Source organism: Plecotus auritus (genome assembly GCF_963455305.1).
Source record: "Plecotus auritus genome assembly, chromosome: 6".
NCBI classification, from domain to species: Eukaryota; Metazoa; Chordata; class Mammalia; order Chiroptera; family Vespertilionidae; genus Plecotus; species Plecotus auritus.
Window position 1 is genome coordinate 109009648 of NC_137773.1, and position 19716 is coordinate 109029363.

The 19716-nt window shown below is 45.6% G+C and overlaps 1 protein-coding gene across 1 annotated transcript in view; it reads left to right on the plus strand.

The window, feature by feature from the left end:
• MAML1 (mastermind like transcriptional coactivator 1) overlaps positions 1–19716 on the plus strand; it is a 67799-nt gene that overhangs the window by 40256 nt on the left and 7827 nt on the right. Inside the window, exons 2-4 of the mRNA XM_080675850.1 lie at positions 13317–14729; positions 16711–16950; positions 19361–19457. Coding sequence (XP_080531976.1) covers positions 13317–14729; positions 16711–16950; positions 19361–19457 — 1750 coding nt within the window. The remainder of the gene's footprint in view (positions 1–13316; positions 14730–16710; positions 16951–19360; positions 19458–19716) is intronic.

Sequence of the window (19716 nt, forward strand, 5' to 3'; positions counted from 1 at the left end):
CCCCCTGGCCAGCCAAGCCCCCATCAGCCCACCTCACCACTATAGGCCCGTGGCTCCTTCCCCCAGCTGGCCCGGCCCTGATTGGGGGCCCTGATCAGGCCCTGATCCAGGCGGGCCAGCCGGCCAATCTCCCACCATCTCCTCCTCCCGACAGGCCCAGCCCCAATCCACCCTGATTGGGGCTGGGCCGGCCGGACTCCACCCGTGCATGAATTCGTGCACTGGGCCTCTAGTGTGTGTATATAAATCTATATTCCCCATAGATGTCTAGGGCTCCCAAGAGGAGTCAAAGTTTCAGAGACCAAGGAATCCAAGGCACCACTCTCTTATCCAAGGGAGCCCACTCCCAGATCATTTCTCCTCATGGTCAATTTTTTCTTTGTGATTAGTACTTGGCTTCTGTTGAACATTATAATCTAGTAGAGGCCTCTAGTAGTAGGGTCTCTAGCAGCTGCCAGCTGCTGGCCAGGTAATCCCTCCCTTCCCCTGGCCGCCTGCCGGGGCCTCCCTCCCTTCCCCTGGCTGGCCCCACCTCATGGTGGAACTCTGGACAAACTCCCAGTTGAGGGGATTATTTGCATACTACGCTTTTATTATATAGGATTACAAAAGCCAAACATTCAGAGAGTACAAACTAGTAGAAGTGACCAGCAGATCCAGATAACATTGATATTTGCACATTTTCTATAGGCAGCACATTTCAAATCCCTCTCTATGTAGCATACAGAGTCACCTCTCATCTGGCATCCCTGCAATATCAACACTTTGCTTCCCAGCTACATTGCCTAGAGTCTTTTTTTCTGCAAAGAAAGGGAGCAAGCAGGCCATGGCTAGTGTGGCTCAGCTGGTTGAGTGTCATCCTATGTATTGAAAGATCACCAGTTTGATTCCCGGTCAGGGCACATGCTCAGGTTGTAGGTTCAGTCTCCCAGTCAGGGTGCTGGTTGGGGTGCTAAGGGAGGCAACCAATTAATCTATCTCTATATCTATCTCTCTTTCCCTTTCCCTTTAAGGAAAAAAAGAAAGGGAGCCAGCAGGAACCACAGGGTACCTTTAACTACCTGGCACCAGGCACCAGTTCCCCAGGCACCTTTAACTACCTGGTTTGTAGAGTCTCTAGATAGGTCTCCTCTACATGGGACCATTTTCAGCATAACAAACCAGAAAGAAACTGCATAGAGAAGACTGGAGGGCTGTGGGGAAGAGGACAGGTTCAAATTTATGGCCCCAGTCCTTCCTGAGAAAAGTTCACTCTTTACTCTGCTGAAATCTTCCTGTAGGAGGCCAGGTCGCCCCAGGTTTGGCCTATCACCCATTCTTTGTTGTTGTTAACCTCACCAGAGGATTTTTCCCCTTCTCCCCCCCTCTCCCCCCCCCCCCGCCCCCGCCAATTGCATTTTAGAGAGAGTGGAAAGGAGCGGGGAGAGAGAGAGAGATTGGTTGCCTCCCACACATGCCCCAACCGGGGCTGGGGATCAAACCTGCAACTGAGGTATGTGCCCATGACCAGGAATCGAACCTGAGACCCTTTAGTGTGCGGGCCAGCACTCTTAACTACTTGGCCATAGCAGCCAGGGCCTCTCACTCACTTCTGATTAGTTTTACTGAAATACAATTTTCATATCATACAGTTCGTCTATTTATTTATTTATTTAATCCTTGCCTGAAGGGATATATATGTATTGTTGTAGTGTAACTCCCATCTTACAAAGGACGCCTCAAAAAAAGGTCGAATTATGGAGTCATTTATTAAAAGCCGGCGGCATACGAGGGAGCAAAAGCGCTCCAGACCTCGCAGCACCGAACAGCTTGCCACATCTGGCTTATATTGACAGAATATCACAAAGGTATTGATTACATCGTTGGGTCTGGAATGAGGAACCTGTTTCGAAAAAAAGCATTTTTACAGAAGCAGAATTTGAGCAATTTAGTTATCTAAAGTATTTACGAATCACTGAATCAAGAGAAACGCATTATCTGGGACCACCTGGACAATTTAGAATAATTGTGCTGTCCAGATTCCTGGACCACTGAGTCAACCGAAATTCAGTTATCTGTAGCTACTGAGACAATTTAGGATCACTATCTGTCCTGGGTCCCAGAGGAATGTGCTTCGATGACCAGTGAGATCACAATCAATGGGATATTCAAACTGCCATCAAGGAAGTATTCAATCATACATAAGTTCAGAAAATCAAAATAACTTTTAAATGAGTACAGAACCCAAAACAGCAAGGTTAAAATATTAAACAGCAATTTTTACCCAAGTATGGTTGCTACCATACTTCAATATGTGTGTATATGTGTGTGTGTGTGTGTGTGTGTGTGTATACAGACATCCATATTTATTTTAAGGATATGTTTTTCATTGATTTTAGGGAGATAGAGAAACATCCATTGGTTGCCTCCTGAACAGGGATCCAACCCACAAGCGTTAGGTTAGGGAATGACACTCTAAATCACTGAGCTACCAGGCCAGAACTACAATTCACCCATTTAAAGCATACAATTTAAAGGTTTTTAGTTTATTCACAGTTGGATGACCATCGGCACAATGAATTTTAAAACGTTTTCATCATCCCAGAAAGAAACCCTACATCACTTAGCTTCACCTCTCAATAATCCCCCTTCCTAGCCCTAGACAACCACTTCTCTACTTTGTGTCTATATTTCCCTTTTAAATCTAAGCTTGGAAAAGAGTAATTCAGTACTGTAGTACGCACTCAATTGAGTATACTTCTCATTCAAGTTTTTATTCCAGTCAACCTTGTAGAACTGCTCTGGGCAACATCAGTGACCTTTTAGTTACCAGACCCAAAGGGTATGTTCAGCCTTTATCATTCTGAACCTTTCTGATACATTTAACGCATCACTTTACCTTGTGCTGTTTTCTTTATGGGCTCTTCACCCACCCCTTGGATGGGTTCTCACCCTTCCTGAGCGAAGGAATCTCATAATGGTCTCAACCGCGTGTGTTGCTATTGACTGCCTCTCCACTGAACTTCTAGTCACTGCCTCTTGGATGGTCTCTCTGTGGTCCAATCCTCTCTTCAGGGCTAAAACTGAGCTGATCCCTTCCCCTGCCAAACTGCTTTTTCTTTGTTCACTATCTTACCCATGTATCCAAACTTGATAGAAACTTCTTTCTCCCTTACCCCCAATATAAAATCCGTCTCCATTACCTGCTGAATTTTCTTCCACTCTACCTCCGAAATCATCTTTTTCCAGTACTCACAGCAGGACTCATCTCTTTTACAAACTACTTCTGCATTTTACTGGTTGGTCATGCTGGCTGAGCCTCCTTCCCTAAAATCCATTAGCCACACAATCACTGTAATGAGCTTATAAAAATGCAAATCTGACCTCATCTGCTAATGTCCTATTAAAATGGCATGCAGCACATCACCTACAAGTATATATCTTTTAAAAATCTGAATCTGATCAAGTTTACTAGAAATACAGAGGATAAAAGAACTCATAGCCCTGGCCAATGTGGCTTAGTTGGTTGAGCGTCGTCCTGTGCACCAAGAGGTCCCCAGTTTGATTCTGGTCCGGGCACATGCCCAGGTTGTGGGCTCCATCCCTAGTAGGGGACATGCAGGAGGCAGCTGATCATTGGTTCTCTCTCATCAATGTTTCTCTCTTCCCCTCCCCTTTCCTCTCTCTCAAATCAATTTAAAAAATAAATAAATAAATAAACTCATTAAGGACACTATGGGGGCATAAGCCAGCTATGGAAGTGGGAAATTCTACAGGACAAGTGACTGTCTTGGACAAATAAATAGCAAAGGAAAAAAATGGAGAGAGAACTGTTACATATTAAAAGAGTCTTAAGAACATGTCAACTAAATATAGTGTGCTGGATCCTGACTTGAATAACCCAATTCTAACAACAATTTGATTTTTAAAAAACATTCATATTCAGTAAGAGTGTCATGGTTATTTTTTAAAGTGTTTTTATATTTCAGTAATACAGGCTGAAGTATTTAAGAAGAAATGGTGTGATTTAGCCCAGTGGTAGCGTATGAATGAAACAAGAACAATGATGGAATATAGGATAATAATAAATAATTTAAAAATTTTTAAATTGTAAAATACACATAAAGTTTACTGTTTTAACCATTTTGAAATTTATAGGTTAGTGTCATTAAGCACAATCACATTGTTGTGCAGCTGTCACCACCATCCATCTCCAGAACTCTTTTCATCTCAGAACTAACACTCTGTGCTCATTAAATACTAACTCTCCATTCCTTCCTTCTCCTAGCCCCTAGGAACCACCCATTCTATTTTCTGTCTCTATGAATTAGACTACTCTAGGTATCTAATATAATTGGACTTACACAGTATTTATCCTTTTGTGACTGGCTTATTTCACTTAACATATTCTCCTCATACATGTTGTAGCATATGTCCGAATTTCCTTGCTTTTTAAGGCAAGTAATATTCCATTGTATGTATATACCACATTTTATGTATCCTTTACCTACTGATGGACTCTAGGGTTACTTTTACCTTTTAACTATTGTGAATAATGCTGCTATGAATATGGGTGTAGCGCCTGGCTGGTGTGGCTCCATGGTTGAGTGTCTACCTATGAACTAGGAGGTCACGATTCAATTCTCGGTCAGGGCACATGCTCAGGTTGCAGGCTCCATCCCCAGTAGGGGACGTGCAGGAGGCAGCTGATCAATGAGTCTCTATGTTTCTATCTCTCCCTCTCCCTTCCTCTCTGAAATCAATAAAAAATTTTTTTAAAAAAATAAAATAAATTGGGTGATGGGCATATGAGGGTTTGGTATATTGTTCTCTCTAGTTTTGTGTATTTTTTGAAATTTTCCATTAAATCACAGCCCATTCCCACTTAATGTGTCCCCTTCTCCATGAAGTCTAACCTACCCTCCCTTCTCTTGCTTCCATTAATATTCTGGCCTGCCTTCATAGTTTCTTCATCACATCCCAGCTGGTGGGAGCAGAACTGTCTTATTTATCTTTTTATCCCCTGTGCCTAGTGCCCTGCCTAGTATAGTAAAAACCTAGTACATAGCTGACTTTACCATTATTTTGTGTACAGTGTCTGGCACATAGTACATTCTCAGTGAGTGAGTACTGCATGAACCCCCAGGGCAACTCCCTTTATAGGGCAATCATTGATATTAGCTGGATGAGGTTATAAACTTTTAAACCTGAGTGGAACTTTAGGTCATCTTACTCAGGATCTTCATTATGCAGGTCAAGAAAGCAAGGAGTCTTGGGCCACAGCCATTTATTGATAACCTACTTTGTTTTCATGTTTATCTTTCATGTCAACTTTTTGAGCCTCACATGGCTTCCCAAATAGGTTTTTTTTAATAGAAAAGAGAATATACAAACTGTCTGCAAAATGCAAGAAGCAATCTATTTAGCAATCTTGTTTCTCAGTATAAAATGTAAATTTGTCCTTTCTGCTTTATAATCATACTAGTGGCCCGTTGCACAAAATTCGTGCATGGGGGTGGGGGGTTCCTCAGCCCGGCCTGCACCCTCTCCAATCTGGGACCCCTTGAAGGATGTCCTACTGCCGGTTTACAGGGATCGGGCCTAAACCGGCAGTCGGACATCCCTCTCACAATCCGGGACTGCTGGCTCCAGCCGCTCACCTGCCTGCCTCATTGCCCGTAACCACTCTGCCTGCCGGCCTGCTCACCCCCAAATGCTCCCCCACCAGCCAGATCACCCCCAACTGCCCCCTGTGCCAGCCTGCTCACCCCAACTGCCCCCTCCCTGCTGGCCTGGTTGCCCCCATCTTCCCTCCCACTGGCCTGCTCATCCCCAACTGCCCCCCTACTGACCTGCTCACTCCAAACTGCCCCCCCCCCCGCTGTCCTGATCACCTCCAACTGACCCCCCTGACAGCCTGCTTACTCCCAACTGCCCCCCCTGCTGGTCTGCTTACCCCCAATGGTCCCTGCCGTCCCATCCTGGCCTGATCACACTCCGGCGACCCAAGGTCCCAGCCCCTCCTTTTTTTCTTTTTCTTTTTTTTTTTTTCAGTGCCTCCTTGAGCTGAGGCCAGGGCCGGCGGAAGCAAGTATCTAGGATTTATTTATCTTCTATAATTGAAACTTTGTAGCCTTGAGCGGAGGCCAGGGTGGGAAGCTTGACTTCCTCCATCGCTGGGGGCAACCCAAGCCTCCTGCTCAGCTCTAGCTCCATGGCCGCCACCATTTTTGTTGGGATTTATTTATCTTCTATAATTAAACTTTGTAGCCTTGAGCAGAGGCCAGGGTCAGCCAGGGCAGGCGGGAAGCTTGGCTTCCTCCATTGCCGGGGCAACCCAAGCCTCCTGCTTGCTTCAGCTCGGTGGCCGGCTGCCATCTTGGTTGGGTTAATTTGCATACTTGCTCCTGATTGGCTGGTGGGTGTGGTTTGTGGGTGTAGCGGAGTGATGGTTAATTTGCATGTTTCTCTTTTATTAGTGTAGACTAGAGCCCAGCTGCACCCTCTCCAATCCGGGATCCCTCAGGGGATGTCCGACTGCCAGGGATCAGGCCTAAACTGGCAGTCAGACATCCCTCTCACAATCCGGGACCGCTGGCTCCTAACTGCTCACCTGCCTGCCTGCCTGATCGCCCCCAACTTCCCCCCCTGCCGACCTGGTCACCCCATACAGCCTGCTGTTCAGTTGTTTGGTCGTCCTTCACTAACCTTCCTGCCAGCCTTGTTGCCCCACGCAGCCTGTGTTCAGTCATCCGTCTGGTTGTTTCAGTCATGACAGCCCCTGGCTTTTTATATATTAGGATAGGAAGAGATTACATTGTGTAAAACATGGCCAAGCTTTTTATTTTATTTTATTTTATTTATTTTTAAATCTTTATTGTTAAGATTATTACAGTTGTTCCTCTTTTTTCCCCCCATAGCTCCCCTCCACCCGGTTCCCACCCCACCCCATCCCCCTACCCCCCCCCCCCACTGTCCTCATCCATAGGTGTATGCCAAGCTTTTTATTTTAAAAATGCGAGTTACATGCTCCAGTGACACCAACTGTGGTTTTCCTAGTTGATAAGGTGCTGTAACTATGTAAAATACAGCCATTAGGGGAAACTGGGTGAAGAGTAACAGGAGACCTCTCTGTAATCTCTTTGCAACTTCCTATGAATCTATAATTCTTTTTTTTTTTTTTTTTTTTTTGTCCTTACCTAAGGATATGTTCCATTTATTTTAGAGAGAGGAAGGGAGAGAGAGAGAAACGTCAACTGGTTGCCTCCTGGACATGCCAAACTGGAGATGCAACCCACAACCTAGGTATGTGCCCTGACATGGAATTGAACCTGCAACCTTTATTTATTTTATTTTTTATTTTTTTAGTGCACAGGATGACACCTTAACCAATGGAGCTACCCGGCCAGGGCATGGATCTATAATTCTTTAAAAACAGAAAGTTTAAAAAAGTGATAGTAAAATGTCTAGGTACCAAACTAAACTTTTCTGGAAAAGGCAGTTCTCAGTAATACACTATTTTTGGCGTATCCTTATAGGCAATTCACTGGCAAGGACTAGTGCTTGCAGATCTCTTTAGTGCTCCCTATGCTCCTAAATCCCAAATTAGGAAGATAAATAATGTCTTTAAAATGTGACTCTATAGTAGCAGATTATAGATAGTTCTGTGATAATTTTTTTTTCTTTAAATAGTTTACAAAGGAATGTTTGTGGCACTGGTATAGGGGGTTTCCTCATAACACAGCCTGTTTTTCTGATAAGGACACCTTGATGGAGCTCTTTGTGCTTGATCTAGGGGAGGTGCTTTTTGTCTTATAGTTTGAAGCTCTGACTCACTCCCTGCTGCTCCCAGAATCCTCCTTTAGCTTCCCCAGGTGAAAGTGGGATTAAATGGAGCCTCACCTCAGTCTGACCAAGGGAGGGCAGGGCTGTGGGCATCAGCAGCAGATCCTCCTCAGTCCTCAGGAAATCTCATGGAGTCTCTGACATCCATCAGCTATAAAGCAAGAGCAGTAGCACCCAGTCTTAGGGTGCCTCTGAAGGTGGACTAAGTTTCTGAAACACATTGGGGAACAGTAAGTACAGGTGCAGAGTGCTCAGCGAGGCTCACTGGGAAGTCATGACTTGTCCCAAATTCGTGTCTTATTAAAGTTGCTACTTGACTTGGATTTTCAGGATTTTTCCTCAAATCATTGAAACCTTGAATGTTACATAAAAATAGACTCACTTTACCTAAAGGGGATCTTTTCCTACACAGGGTTCCTGAGGATCCTGAGTGTATGTGCAGTGTGCTAGAAGAACTTGGGAGCAAAGGAAAAGGCAGCATGGTATTAGGTTGAAATTGCCAATAGTTAACCATTGTTACCTTAAAAAGATATGATTTTCTCTACTTTGGCCTATATTTTGAGGAGTTCTAATGAGCCGCACCACTGATGTGGTTGGAGAGTTGGTGGAGTTACACTATTGCCAGAGCCAGAAGGACAGCAGAGCTAAGCTCAGAACCATAAGACCTGAGGGCAACAAGGTGCCATGGAAGTGCTTTAGGCAAAAGAGTGAGTGGATCAGATTTGTCCTTCAGCATGAACTCTGTGACCATAGTGTGGAACACAGATGAAGGTAGGGGGTTGTGACAGATAACTTTAGACAAGGTTAGAGTAATTCCAGTCAGTTAAGGAGGCAACCAGTCAGTTAAAGGTTAGAGTAATTCCAGTCAGTGAAAGGAGAGAAGCATGTGGATTCAAGAAATGCTAAGGAGGTGGACTCAATAGGAGAGGGATACTGACAGTGCGAGGACTAGAGGAGGAGGGGCAAGAGTGGCTCCCTGGTTTCCAGTTTGCTTTACTGGGTCGATAGTCATGACATTCTCCGAGGCAGGAACAGAGGAAAGGCAAATAGGAATAGGGAGACACTGCTTCAGGTTTGTACAGATTTAGTCTTAGGTATCTGTGTACCCCCTAGTAGAGCAAACCAGGTAGGTAGTTGGACAGACAGGAGTCTGGTACTCTTAAAAGTGGTTAGGTTAGAGATAGCACATTCGTTCACAAATATTTATGGAGTGCTAGGCACTGTTCTAGGTACTGGGGTCTCTGCTTTTCATTCTAATTGGGGGGAACTATGCCCATTCAAATGAATGCCTTCAGTGGGGGAATTAACAAGAAAATAGGATAGAGAGTGTCTGTGGGGAAGGAGTAGGTATTCAGAGAATGACTCTGAAGAGAGGAGCTACCCCTGAGAAGATAAAGGGAAAAAGTATTCTGGCCTGGCTGGTGTGTTAATTGGTTAGAGCATAGGCCCACACACTGAAGGGTCTCGGGTTTGCTTCCTAGTCAAGGGTTCATACCTGGATTGCAGGTTTGATCCCCAGCCCTGGTCAGGGTGTGTGCGGGAGGCAAAGATGTGTCTCTCTCACATGTTTCCCTTTTTTCTCTTCTCCCCCTCCCTCCCCCTTCCCTTTCACTTTCTAAAACAATCAGTGGTGGGGGGGGGGACCTCAGGTGAGGATAAACAAGCAAACAAACATCAATTCTGGGCAAAGAAAAGAGCAAGTGCAAAGGCCCTGAGGCAGAATGAGCAGGCACTTTTGAGGAACTGAAAGAAGGCCAGTGTGACTCAGACATGATGCACAATAGGGAGGGCCCATGAAAAGAGGCCAGAGGGGAGGGAGGGCTGGTAGACCAGCACTTGGTCCCTGGGAAGCTGGGTTTATTCTGATTGTGATGTTCAGTCATAGGAATTTGAAGACTTGGGAATGGATGAGATCACTGGTTGTGTGTGCATAGTGAAAAGAGGAGAGGTCTCTGATATTTATTTGAAGGGGAGACCTACACCCACCTTAAATGAGTCTGAGAAGAAACAACCATAAATGTAGAAGAGAAAGAAAGATAATGTAAAGAAATATGAGGAAAGAGCTTTAAAGATGGAAGGAATTATTAAGTGGCAGATGATGAACAGAAAGGGAGAGGGAAAGACTAAAAATGTAGGCTGTGTGTGTGTGTGTGTGTTTTAAATATATTTTTATTGATTTCAGAGAGGAAGGGAGAGGGAGAGAGAGATAGAAACATCAATGATGAGAGAGAATCATTGATTGGCTGCCTCCTGCATGCCCCCTACTAGGGATTGAGCCCGAAACCGGGGCAAGTGCCCTTGATCAGATTCGAACCTGGGACCTTTTAGTCCACAGGCTGATGCTCTATCCATTGAGCCAAACCGGACAGGGGTGTAGGCTGCATTTAACAGCATGAAGATCATTGCTGGCCTTGGAGAAAGCAGTCCTCCTAAACCCTCCCTTTCTTTACCCACACATCCAACATCCAGTCAGTTCCCAGAGGATAGAGGAAGGAAGAGGGAACGTGAATGCCCATTGAAAAGGGGCAGGGATCCCTAACTGGTTTGGCTCAGTGGATAGAGCGTCGGCCTGCAGACTGAAGGGTCCCAGGTTCGATTCCGGTCAAGGGCATGTACCTTGGTTGCGGGCACATCCCCAGTAGGGGGTGTGCAGGAGGCAGCTGATCGATGTTTCTAACTCTCTATCTCTCTCCCTTCCTCTCAGTAAAAAATCAATAAAATATATTTTTTTAAGAAAGAAAAGGGGCAGGGAGCACTGGTGGCTGCCCCTGGTGGCTGACAGCATGTAAGGAGCATTGATGAGAGAGCCACCCTTGTCTTAACCAGCTGCCTCTGTTTGTTAACTTGGAGTGAAAGAGTATAGGTGTTATCATTTGGGGGAGTTTGACTACAGAGCACACTGGAATTTCAGTGGTGGATGGTGGAAGAGAGAGGAAGTAGAGGGACTGTTATGTAATCCTAGTAGGTCAAGCAGGGTGTCAGGATGTTGATTTAATGTCCACAATGTGTGGCAACTCCAGCTTGACTGGGAGCAGCGTTGATATGTGGGGGCCCCTCTTTCAGAATAGAAGATGGTGGGTGGCACAGGCTAGGGTAGGATTCAAGCCTTCAGAGTTCATTGCTGCAAGACTGACTGGGTGAGCATGTGGGGGCTCCAGTTTACTGTCAGGCATGCAGCATTCTTCAGCAAAACCCCCTTGTGAAGGAAACAAGCACCAGATCATTTTATCCCAGAACTGGATCCTCCTGGAGCCCTGTGCAGGGGAGTGGCCTACCCCCTGAGACCACTTGATAGTTAAGACAGGAACCTCTGAGCTGAGCACCCAGAAATACCACATTATGCCGAAGCAAGCATGTGCATTTGTACATGGCAGCCAGTCTTGTATACTTACAAGTGATTACTGTGTCCGTTCTTATGTAATCTCTTCAGGCCATTTTCCCATCTCTTTTATGAATTCCTGGAAACTAGGCTCTCTACAGTGCCCTGCACATATCAGGCACTCCTGCATATGCACAAGGCTTAAAAATCTGCCAGGTCACCACGTTTCACACTCCCACCCCCGCCTACATCATTGCAGTTAAATTCTGAGAGGAGCTGAGAAAATGGCCTGGTGCTTCCTTTGGGTAAATGCAATTCGTATTGCAAAATTAAGTTGTTACTTTGGAACTTGTCTGCATCTGTTTGCATGTGGATATTGAAAAAAGGAGTGGTAGCTTTTATAATTGTTAGGGCAAAGAAGGATTCTGTGTCTAATCTGGGACAACCAGCTGATTCATCAAGTGCCTTGACCTTTTAGGTTTCCATCTTCCTCCTTAGGAAAATGGAAAACTAAGCAGGTTTACAGACAGCCCAAACATGACACTGAGGAACAAATGATTTTTCATAAAGAAAACTAGCCCTAGTTGGTTTGGCTCAGTGGATAAGAGCATCAGCCTTCGGACTGAAGGGTCCCGGGTTGAATTCTGGTCAAGGGCACATGCCTGGTTGCGGGCTTGATCCCCAGTAGGTGACGATGTGTAGGAAGCAGCCAATCAATGATTCTCTCTCATCATTGATGTTTCTATCTATCTCTCCCTCTCCCTTCTTCACTGAAATCAATAAAAATATATTTTAAAAACAGAAAACAATGGAAAGACTAAAAATTCAAGAAAAATTAACAACCCATTTTGATTTCCTTCTGACAGATTAAATGAGTATAAATTTACCATCCCCAAAGGAAACTTGTCAAACAATGGATCTTATAAAGGCTCCATTTTAGGAGTATGGCTTCTTTCCCCCTATCCACTAGGTGGCAGCAGGAAGCAGAGGAACCTACAAAAAAAGTAAAGTGAAAGAAAGTAAACAGAGGGGTTGGCTGCATGCTTGCGATTTGGTCCTAGAATCATGTTTTGCTTATACTAACTCTTCCCTACAGTTTCATTTATCAAACAATCCTAAGTTTTTTCAGAGCTAATTTAGGTACCTTGATATTGTTTTAAAGAAATACTCAGCCGGGATTTTGGAGCACTGTACAATTGGCTTTAACAGTTAAGAAATAAAGAAAATCTTGAAGTGGGGAAAGGAATGGGAGCATTAGAATGGGGACTCCGAGATTTAGGAAATTGCCCTTCTTTTTTTCTTACTCGTTGTGCATTAGTGCCTAGTGAGTAGTTTGCTGCTAAGAGCTGGTGTCCACGGAGTTGCCTTGGATAGGAACCCCAGGTCAGGATACTCCTGCACTCTCTCCTAGGGCAGATGTGGTAGGTCATTATGGCCCTTCTCTGCAGCTGGGAAACAATAGCACATCCTACTGTCTGACTCCTCTGAAATCTGTTTAAAGATAATAGTGAAAATTGTTATTTAGAAATTTGTAAATAGCTCAGTATAGATACTTAGGGTCAGTGGGAAGGAGCCATGGAATTAGGTAGGGTGGGGGGTGAAGGACAAAAATGTAACAAGAGTAAACATAGCAAAGGAGCAGCCAGTGTTTAGAGGCTAAGTTTAGGCACCTCTGTTAGTGGAGGAATCCTGTCCTGACAGCTGAAAATGAGACTGGGGAAATAGTAGGAAGTCACTTATTACCTCTCTCCTCCTCATCCTACTCCCTGAAATTCCTGCCCCTGCATTGTCAGAGTGTTTACTGCTCTCCTGCTTGCATAAGCCATTCATCTTAGTCTGTAGCCAGGTCCCTGCATGTCCTGTATCCTAGAAGACTGGGAGCCCATGAGGAGGGGGGACCACCCTATTTGTCTTGATAGTCCATAGCACTTGTTCCTGGCACAAGGCAGACTCTATAAATGAGCAGTTGAACGAATTTAGTTGAGGATATGGGGAAGCAAGAATATCAGTGCAGACAGACCCGTCTGTGATCAGATGGTCTTGTAAGAAGTAGGGTTTGTGAAGGCTGGTGACTGGGTGCAGGGGATTAGGCCCCTAGTTTGAGTCACCATAAGAAGCAGAGGGCCTTTTACATGCTTCTGTGCACATAATCACTCTTTTCCATGTTTTTTAGCATCTCCATGACACAGTGAAGAGGAATCTCGATAGTACCACCTCCCCTCAGAATGGCGATCAGCAGAATGGCTATGGAGACCTCTTTTCTGGGCACAAGAAGACCCGCCGGGAGGTTCCCATGGGAGTAGGTGTCTCTTCCAATGGCCTGCCTCCAGCCTCCCCACTCAGTCAGCCTGATGAGCCCGGTGCAGAGGCCCTGCAGGCCAGCGGGAAGCACTCGCTGGGGCTGGACTCCATGAACAAGAAGTGTCTGGCAGACTCGCACCTCCACCTGAATGGAGGCAGCAACCCCAGTGAGTCATTTCCTCTGAGCCTGAATAAAGAGCTGAAGCAGGAGCCTGTCGATGACCTGCCTTGCATGATCGCAGGGGCCGGAGGCTCCATATCCCAAAGCAACCTCATGCCTGACCTCAACCTGAACGAGCAGGAGTGGAAGGAGCTGATCGAGGAGCTGAACAGGTCGGTGCCCGATGAAGACATGAAGGATCTGTTTACTGAGGATTTTGAGGAGAAGAAGGACCCAGAGTCTTCTGGTTCTGCCACACAACCCCCTTTGGCACAGGACATTAATATTAAGACAGAATTCTCTCCAGCAGCCTTTGAACAAGAACAGTTAGGCTCTCCACAAGTGAGGACTGGGTCTGTAGGACAGACCTTTATGGGTCCTTCATCCGGGCCTGTGAGCACAGATTCATCCAGCCTAGGGGGCTCTCAGCCTCTGTTCCACACCTCTGGTCAGCCCAGGGCAGAAAATCCCAGTCCCAACCTGATGCCGGCATCAGCCCAGGCCCAGAATGCACAAAGAGCCATCTCCAGTGTGGTGTTGCCTAGCCAGGGCTCAGGAGGGGCCTCTGAGCTGTCCTCTGCCCATCAGCTCCAGCAGATCGCCGCCAAGCAGAAACGCGAGCAGATGCTCCAGAATTCACAGCAGCCTGCCCCAGCACCAGCACCAGGCCAGATGTCCACCTGGCAGCAGACGGGCTCCTCCCACAGTCCCTTAAATGTTCCTTACACCATGGAGAAGCCTGCCAGCCCTCCCAGCTACAAGCAAGAGTTCACCAACTCCAAACTGCTCATGATGCCCAGTGTGAACAAGAGCGCCCCTCGTCCCGGAGGTCCCTACCTCCAGCCCAGCCATGGAAACCTGCTGAGTCACCAGCCACCAAGTAACTTGAGCCAGAATGCCATGACTAGCCAAGGGTCGATGCTGGACTATGGCAACACCAAGCCCCTTTCTCATTACAAAGCAGACTGTGGGCAAGGCGGCCCTGGGGTTGGTCAGAGCAAGACATCCCTGATGGCTTATCTTCCCCAGCAGCTCCCTCATCTGAGCAATGAGCAGAACTCTTTGTTTCTGATGAAACCAAAGCCGGGAAATATGCCTTTCCGATCTCTGGTTCCACCCAGCCAGGTGAGCCTATGGCTTTGCTCTCTTACTCTGCATCCCTGTAGTTACCAGGTCCCTGGGAAGCAAAGGGAAGGAGGGAGGGAGCCGCTGCGGTTGTCCTTTTGATCCCGGACACTAAATGGATCTGGGCTGCCTGTCACTACTTGAGCCAAATTAAGCTCCACAACCTGGGCATGTGCTCTGGCCGGGCCTGGGTTGAGTCTTAATAAACAAAAAAGGGTAAAATTCCTTTGGTTTTAACTATACACATTTTTTAGGAATCACATGCACTTAATCTTGTGTCTCTTTTATGCTACACAAAGTAATTTGTGGCTGGATTTTGCAGGTAAAGATTAAACTTAATGTGCTTCTTTTTTAACCACTTTTCAGGTCTCTATGTTCAAAATATTTTATTAAGTTTTAGTAAGCTTATAACCTTTTAGGTGAGTGCTGCTTTCTAACATATCTGAGTTCCATGGTTCTTTAGTCATGATGCATAAGCCTAGCAGAACCACCTGTCTCTGTGGGGGGAGGATGGTCAAAGATGCCTCCTCTCTGGGAGCCTTCCGAAGGCTGGACCTCAGACAGTAACAGATGTCCCTGGCTTCCTCTAAGACAGGTTGCACACACTCCCTTTGCTCACTCCAGTGTGTCCTGGGCTGTTTTCCACATCTGCACATCAGGCCCATTGAAGCTTTTTAACAGTTGTGTGACAACAGTTGTGTAACATGCATTGTCTCCTGTACTTCACTACTGTAAGCAAGCCTGCAGTGAATACCTTTATGTGTGCCTTTGTGTATTTGTAGCTGGTAATAGCATGAAGAAATTGACATGCTCACTGGGCACAGTGCTTTTGGAAAATAATTTTGGCATTATGTATTTTTCATAAGCCATAAAAATATTCATAAGCATTGGCACATTATACTCCTGCAAAAAATAATCCCCCCAAAAGAGAAAGGTATATACCAGATATTCATTCCATGTTTATATCTGATAGCCCCAAAAACTGGAAGCAGTTTAAGCATCTTTCAACAGAAGCATGCATGTGTAAATGTTGAAACTTCCACTCATGTCAGCCATTAAACTGCTACATAGCCACTAGCAAGCAGCAACCTTAAAAAAGGGTGGCACAGTGATGACTGCCGTTTCAGTAGCACTTTGCACCTCACAAAGTGCTCTTGTAGCCTGTGAGCTTCTGCAGATTGGGGTGAGGAAATCACATCAGAGTCTGTCTGCTCTAAGATTAGAATCTAGTACAGATTAAATATACAAATGAATAAGGACTAGAAAGGAGCTCAAGAAGTTGAACTTGTCTAAATGATAATTGCTTTTTGCCTTTTTTGAGTTAAATTTCCCCCCTTTATTTTAAAATGTAAGTAGTGATGTTGCAATAACATTGTGATAACCTTTGACATGACTCACTTTTGGTCCATATATTAATTGAAAATATTCATTAAAGTTCTCATCAGTACTCGGTATTTTTTAAGCATAAATATCTGACAAAATCCTAGCAGTCTCTTCCCAGGAAAATGCTGTATACAAGTGGGCAAACAAAACAATTTCGGGCAGTTCAGGGACAGTCCCATCACCAGGAACCCAAGGTTTGCAAACCCAGAATATGGTGTGTCTCCATCACCCAAAGCCCCTCTGAGTGCTCCTCCTTGGGGCCCACCTGCACTTGTGCATTCCTGTGAGTAAAGGTATATAAGCTACAGTTGCTTACAGAAGCTATTGCAAATCTATGAGCTTAAGTGTAAAATCACACCCTTGCCACTGGCAAATCATAGCAAGCAAAGCTAGCAAGCTGCTAGTAACTGTTCATTTCTGGGCCTGAAGACTCAGGTGTTTGCTGTCTTGGTCTCTGGCCCAGCCCTGTAGGGTCACTGCACTATAGTCATCTATAGGGAGCCAGGCTCGCATTGGATGGAGCTCATCTGTCTGATCAGGGCTTATAGACTCTACCGTAAACCACCTGACTCGAGAACCCCCTTCTCTGTGTTGACAGGAGCAGAACCCTCCCAATGTCCCTGTGCCAGCCCAGGCTTCCAGCGTGGGGACCCAGCCGCCCACTGTGTCAGTGGCCAGCACTCACAGCAGCACCCCCTATCTCAGTGGCCAGCAGCAGGCAGCTGTAATGAAGCAGCATCAGTTGCTTTTGGATCAACAAAAACAGAGGGAGCAGCAGCAAAAGCATTTACACCAACAGCAGTTCTTGCAAAGGCAGCAGCACCTTCTGGCAGAGCAGGTAAAGAGAAAAGGGAAGAAAACCATCCCCATCCACCCCTTCTCCCTCCCCCCGCAAGCCCCCACATTTCATCCTGCCTCCCAAGTCACCGCAGTGGCCACAAGCTCAGCTGGGTGAATGTGTGCTCATTGCATGTTTGGTATTAGAGTGCTTTGCCCTTTTAAACCTCTTTCTATGAGTGTGGCATTTCTCAGACAGTGGTGACCTGTGTCATAACCAGCTTTTATGTCATTTAGTGGGGATTAATGAAGGCAGAATCTGTGGCTAAAACTATATGTGTTTGGGACATTTTTCCATGTCTTTTGTTGGCAGCTGCCAATGCACTGAGCTTCCCACTCCTTCAGTTCACTGTGGGACCCAGCTTGGTTGTAAATGTAGAGTTTGTGATAGGTCAACAGTGTGAAGCAGGGAAGTAAAGACCTGCCTGAGGTCCTGGGGTTGTAGAATCAGGATCAACAAGCTCCTTCTAAGTCCTGCAGTTCATCCACTTGGTCACCAAGTAAAGTATAAAGGTGCCAAGGTTCTCAGGATTTTAAATTACATCTTTAAGACTTAAGAGAAGCCCTGGCTGGGTTGTTAGAACATCAGCCTGCAAATCGAAGTATTGCAGATTCGATTCCCAGTCAAGGGCACATACCTCAGTTGCAGTTTCATCCCCGGCCCTGGTCAGGGCATGTGTGGGAGTCAGCCAGTCAATATTTCTCTCTCTCTCTCTCTCTCTCTCTCTCTCTCTTTCTCTCTCCTTCTCTCTCTCTCTCTCTCTCTCTCTTTCTCTCTCCTTCTCTCTCCTTCTCTCTCCCTCCTCCTCCCTTCCACTCTTTCTAAAAATAAATGGAAAAAGAACATAAGAGAAGAACTAGCCATCCATGGTTCAAGTTGATTGAGAATGACTTTGAAACCCACATCACTACTTTGGTTCTGCCACTTTTTAAATAACAGCTTTATACATGACACACAAGTAACCCATTTAAAGTGAATAATTCTGTAGTTTTTAGTATATTCAGAGTTGTGCAACCATCACCACAGTTTTAGAACCTTTTATCACCTAAAAAGAAACCCTACCCAGCTGGCATGGCTCAGTGGTCGAGCATCAATCTATGAACCAAGAGGTCATGGTGTGATTCCTGATCAGGGCATGTGCCTAGGTTGTGGGGTGTGCGGGAGGCAGCCAGTCAATGATTCTCTCTCATCACTGATGTTTCTATCTTTCTCTCCCTCTCCCTTCCTCTCTGAAATCAATAATATATACTTTTTTAAAAGAAACCCTAAACCCTATATCCATTAAAAGTTATTTCCCGCCCTAGCTGGTTTGGCTCAGTGGATAGAGCGTTGGCCTGTGGACTGAAGGGTCCCAGGTTCGATTCCGGTCAAGGGCATGTACCTTGGTTGTGGGCACATCCCCAGTGGGGAGTGTGCAGGAGGCAGCTGATCGATGTTTCTAACTCTCTATCCCTTTCCCTTCCTCTCTGTAAAAAATCAATAAAATATATTTTTTTTTAAAAAAAAAGTTATTTCCCCCATCTTCCAGGCCTAAGCAACCACTAATCTACTTTCTGTCTCTATAGTTTTTCCTATTTGTGAATATTTCATGTAAGAGGATTCAAGGTTCAACCTTGTTGTAGCATGCATCATTATTTTCCCGTTTTTTATGACGGAATGATATTCTGTTGTATGAATATGTCATATTTCATTGCTCAATTTATCTGTTGGTAGACAGTTGGGTTGTTTCCCGAACTTTTTGTGGACATAGGTTCTCAGATCTCTGAGTGTATATCTAGGGGTGGGATTGCTGGGTACTGTGGTAATTCTTGTGTTTAACCTTTGGAAGAATTTCCAGACTGTTCTACAAAGTAGCTACACTGTTTTACATGCCCACAGCAGTGTATGAAGGTCCGGTTTCTCCACATCTTCCCCACACTTGTCTTTTTTATTCTAGCCATCCTAGTGCATGTGAAGTGGTATACCATTGTGGCTTGTATCTTCCTTCAGAGTGATTTTGTTTGTTTGTCTGTTTTTAATCCTCACCTGAGGATATTTTTTCCCCATTGATTTTTCCAGAGAGAGTGGGGGAGAGACAGAGAGAGAGAAACATCGATGTGAGAGAGGCATATTGATCAGTTGCCTCCTGCATGAACCCAGGGAATTAAGCCTGCAACTGAGGTATGTGCCCTTGACTGGAATTGAACCCGTGACCCTTCAGTCTGTGGGCCAACGCTCTAACCACTGAGAAAACCGGCTAGGCCTCATAGTGTTTATTAAAAATCACCAAAATGAGATCATGAGCATTATATGAGATAGTCCTCAGCAGTCTGTCTGTGAGTAACAAGCTTGGACAGTTTTCTTTTCTCTGATCTAACGCTGTTTTTCTTTTATGTGTGTCTTGTTTTGTTCTGTTCTTGGAATTTTCTAGGAGAAACAGCAGTTTCAGCGCCATCTGACCCGCCCACCACCCCAGTACCAAGACCCGACACAGAGCACCTTCCCACAGCAAGTTGGGCAGTTCACAGGTGAGGGGGCATCTGGGTGATGGAGTGGGGCATGGGAAGGTAGGCATGCCCAGAGCAGGTGGTATGTTCCACTCGTGCTGAGTTCCTGCTGTCTACCTAGCTCTTTGCTAGGTGCTCAGTGAGTTTACTTTGCTCACATAAACTTCATTCTGCCTACAGAGCCTGCTTTCTAGTCACCCTGCGGGCCAGAAGAGGGTGTGAGAGGCAGACCACTTCGGCTAAGTACTTTGGCTGTGTCCCTGGCTATACGTCTTTTGAA